The sequence below is a fragment of the Condylura cristata genome, unplaced genomic scaffold, assembly GCF_000260355.1.
Source record: "Condylura cristata isolate star-nosed mole 26May11 unplaced genomic scaffold, ConCri1.0 scaffold00010, whole genome shotgun sequence".
Taxonomy (NCBI): domain Eukaryota; kingdom Metazoa; phylum Chordata; class Mammalia; order Eulipotyphla; family Talpidae; genus Condylura; species Condylura cristata.
The window spans coordinates 5,023,663-5,026,691 of record NW_004567111.1 but is presented as its reverse complement, the minus strand read 5'-3'; the positions used below and the strand labels follow the sequence as shown (position 1 = coordinate 5,026,691).

At 61.9% G+C, this 3,029-nt stretch overlaps 1 protein-coding gene across 1 annotated transcript in view; it reads left to right on the top strand.

The window, feature by feature from the left end:
* Nucleotide 1: 1 nt before the first annotated feature.
* The window catches only part of ZIC2 (Zic family member 2), a gene marked incomplete at its 5' end in the record, with an annotated part of 5,670 nt that continues 2,642 nt past the window's right edge, over nt 2–3,029 (top strand). Inside the window, 3 exons of the mRNA XM_012723157.1 lie at nt 2–761; nt 2,494–2,657; nt 2,875–3,027. Coding sequence (XP_012578611.1) covers nt 2–761; nt 2,494–2,657; nt 2,875–3,027 — 1,077 coding nt within the window. The remainder of the gene's footprint in view (nt 762–2,493; nt 2,658–2,874; nt 3,028–3,029) is intronic.

The following is a 3,029-nucleotide window of genomic DNA, read 5'->3' as shown; positions in this document are numbered from 1 at the left end:
CGTCGGCTCCTACTCCGGGCCGCCCTTCAACTCCACCCGGGACTTCCTTTTCCGCAGCCGCGGCTTCGGGGACTCGGCGCCCGGCGGCGGGCAGCACGGGCTGTTCGGGCCGGGGGCCGGCGGCCTGCACCACGCGCACTCGGACGCGCAGGGCCACCTCCTCTTCCCCGGGCTCCCGGAGCAGCACGGGCCGCACGGCTCCCAGAATGTGCTCAACGGGCAGATGCGCCTCGGGCTGCCGGGCGAGGTGTTCGGGCGCTCGGAGCAGTACCGCCAGGTGGCCAGCCCGCGAACCGACCCCTACTCGGCCGCGCAGCTGCACAACCAGTACGGCCCCATGAATATGAACATGGGCATGAACATGGCAGCCGCCGCGGCCCACCACCACCACCACCACCACCACCCCGGTGCCTTCTTCCGCTACATGCGGCAGCAGTGTATCAAACAGGAGCTCATCTGCAAGTGGATCGACCCGGAGCAGCTGAGCAACCCCAAGAAGAGCTGCAACAAAACTTTCAGTACCATGCACGAGCTGGTGACCCACGTCTCGGTGGAGCACGTCGGCGGCCCGGAGCAGAGCAACCACGTCTGCTTCTGGGAGGAGTGCCCGCGCGAGGGCAAGCCCTTCAAGGCCAAATACAAACTGGTCAACCACATCCGCGTGCACACCGGCGAGAAGCCCTTCCCCTGCCCCTTCCCGGGCTGCGGCAAGGTCTTCGCGCGCTCCGAGAACCTCAAGATCCACAAAAGGACCCACACAGGTAACCGCGGAGAGAGCCGGGGCGCGGGGGGGAGCGGCGACGGTCGGGAGAACGCGCCGACCGCCGGGCCCTGCCCGGGGCAGAGGAGGAGTTTCAGAGCGCGCCAGTGAGCCAGCGGCTTGTTTTTGTTGGAGAATGAGCGGCTATCACTGGGTCGGGTTTTTTCCATGTGCGGAAAAGCAAAGTTTTAAACGACCGGGGGCATCGTCAAGTGCATGGTCTGGGTGGGATGCGACGGCTCTTTGCTCAACCCCGCGCGCTAATTTCCGTTTGTAGTAGGGTGCACAGAGTAAAGCTGCCCTCCCGCTCGGTGCCCGGGAATTGAGCCTAGAGAAGGTTTTGCCAGCTTGCCTGACTGCTTTTCGGCCCTGGATGTGTTTCTGTGGCTGCGAGGCTTGTGTGTTTTCCTCCTCCTCTTACTGGGGATCCAAACGGCCTTCCCGGGACTGTTTCCCATTAAATGAATCTGGGGGTGTGAGGTAAAGCATTTCTCGGTTTTTAAAAGTGCTTTCAAAGCACGTCTCGGGGTAGGTCGCGGGGCTTTCCAGGGGGTTCGCCGCAATTCGGGAAACTCGCTAATGGGCACCAGAGTTTGCGATTCCAAACTTGGACCAGCAGCCGGGTCAGCGAGGGCTGGGGACAGCGCGGCCCCGCGGGGCAGTCGCGTGAGGAGAGAGAGCCTGGAGAGGAGGAGTCTCTCGGTGCGTCGATGGTGCCTCTCTGACCAGGTCCCAGCCAAAATCGTGCCAGACGATTTCCTAAGAGAAAGCCAAATGTTTTAGCAACTTCGCCCGTCAATATTTACTCCGTCGTGGGGATGCGCCAGCGGCCTATTGTTCTCTTCCGGGATGGGAGGGAGCCGAGGTGCCAGACAAGCTTTTAACAAGGTTTAAAATTTGAGAAATTTATTTGCATGAAACGCTCGCTCTCGAGGCTTGCGTCTGAGCGGATGTCTTTAAAAAAACAATTTAGGTGCTAATGGAATTTAACGTTAAATGGTTCCTTTTCCAAGTGGAACCATGTTTGAGTTCTCACACCTCTAAATGACTCCAAGCATTTGGAATTCTGGCAGCAGGATGCAGGAGCCGGTGGAAAATTAAACAGGGAGACGCTGAAAGCCGGTGCTGACACCCGGCCCCGGCCTCTGCCATGCCAGCGCGGCGCGCCTTATCGCCCGATGCCTTTTCTTACCTTCCTCTTCCGCCAGCCTACCTTTTTTTTAAAAGGCTGGAAATGAGGCTAAAATTAGAGTTAATTCGGTTTGCAGGATCTTGGATGAAAAAAGGCCTGGCTCGGTTGCTATCGGCAGCCCAGACAACACACAGCAGCTCCAAATGTAATTGCCTACTGGCCCCAGAAAGAAAACCGTCAGCAGCCTGTGTGATTTTGATAATGCCCCAAATATTTTGTCATAACAACAGCTTCTCCGTGGTGAGACCAACTTGTTAGAAGCTGCGAGTCCAAGAAGCAGTGTAGAAAGACAGGCAGGGCCCAGGGTGCTACCCCAAGCTCCTCATCTGCCCGGGCAGGTCGATGTCAGAGGGGAGGGCAAGTGCACCAGTGACCTGTGGCCCGGGGGCGCCAGGCGTCTGCGGAGGGACGGGACCCACTGCAGCCACCTAGGCAGTGCGGCCACTCTCGCCCCCAGGCCCTGCCCCCTGGCAGCGGGCTGGGGCCGGGGCTGGGAGCGTCCCCGGGGTCCACAGCCAGGGCCTGTGTCTGCCGCCCGTAGGGGAGAAGCCGTTCCAGTGCGAGTTTGAGGGCTGCGACCGGCGCTTCGCCAACAGCAGTGACAGGAAGAAGCACATGCACGTCCACACCTCCGATAAGCCCTATCTGTGCAAGATGTGCGACAAGTCCTACACACACCCCAGCTCGCTGCGGAAACACATGAAGGTACCACCCGGGAGGAGGGGAGGGCGCCGGCTCGCCACCGGCCCGAGCCATGTCGCCGGCCCGGGAAGCGAGGGTGTCCGGTCCCGGTCCCGGGTGCCGGCTAGGCGTGGGCGTGGGGGCGGGGGGGTCTGGGGCTGCGCCCCAGGGGCTCGGCCCCACAGCAGCTGCACTCACACCCAGTCCCCTCTGGTCTCCCCTCCCGGCTTTTGTCTTGCAGGTCCATGAGTCCTCCCCGCAGGGCTCCGAGTCCTCCCCGGCTGCCAGCTCTGGCTACGAGTCGTCCACGCCCCCGGGGCTGGTGTCCCCCAGCGCGGAGCCCCCGAGCAGCTCTAACCTCTCCCCGGCGGCGGCGGCGGCTGCGGCGGCGGCAGC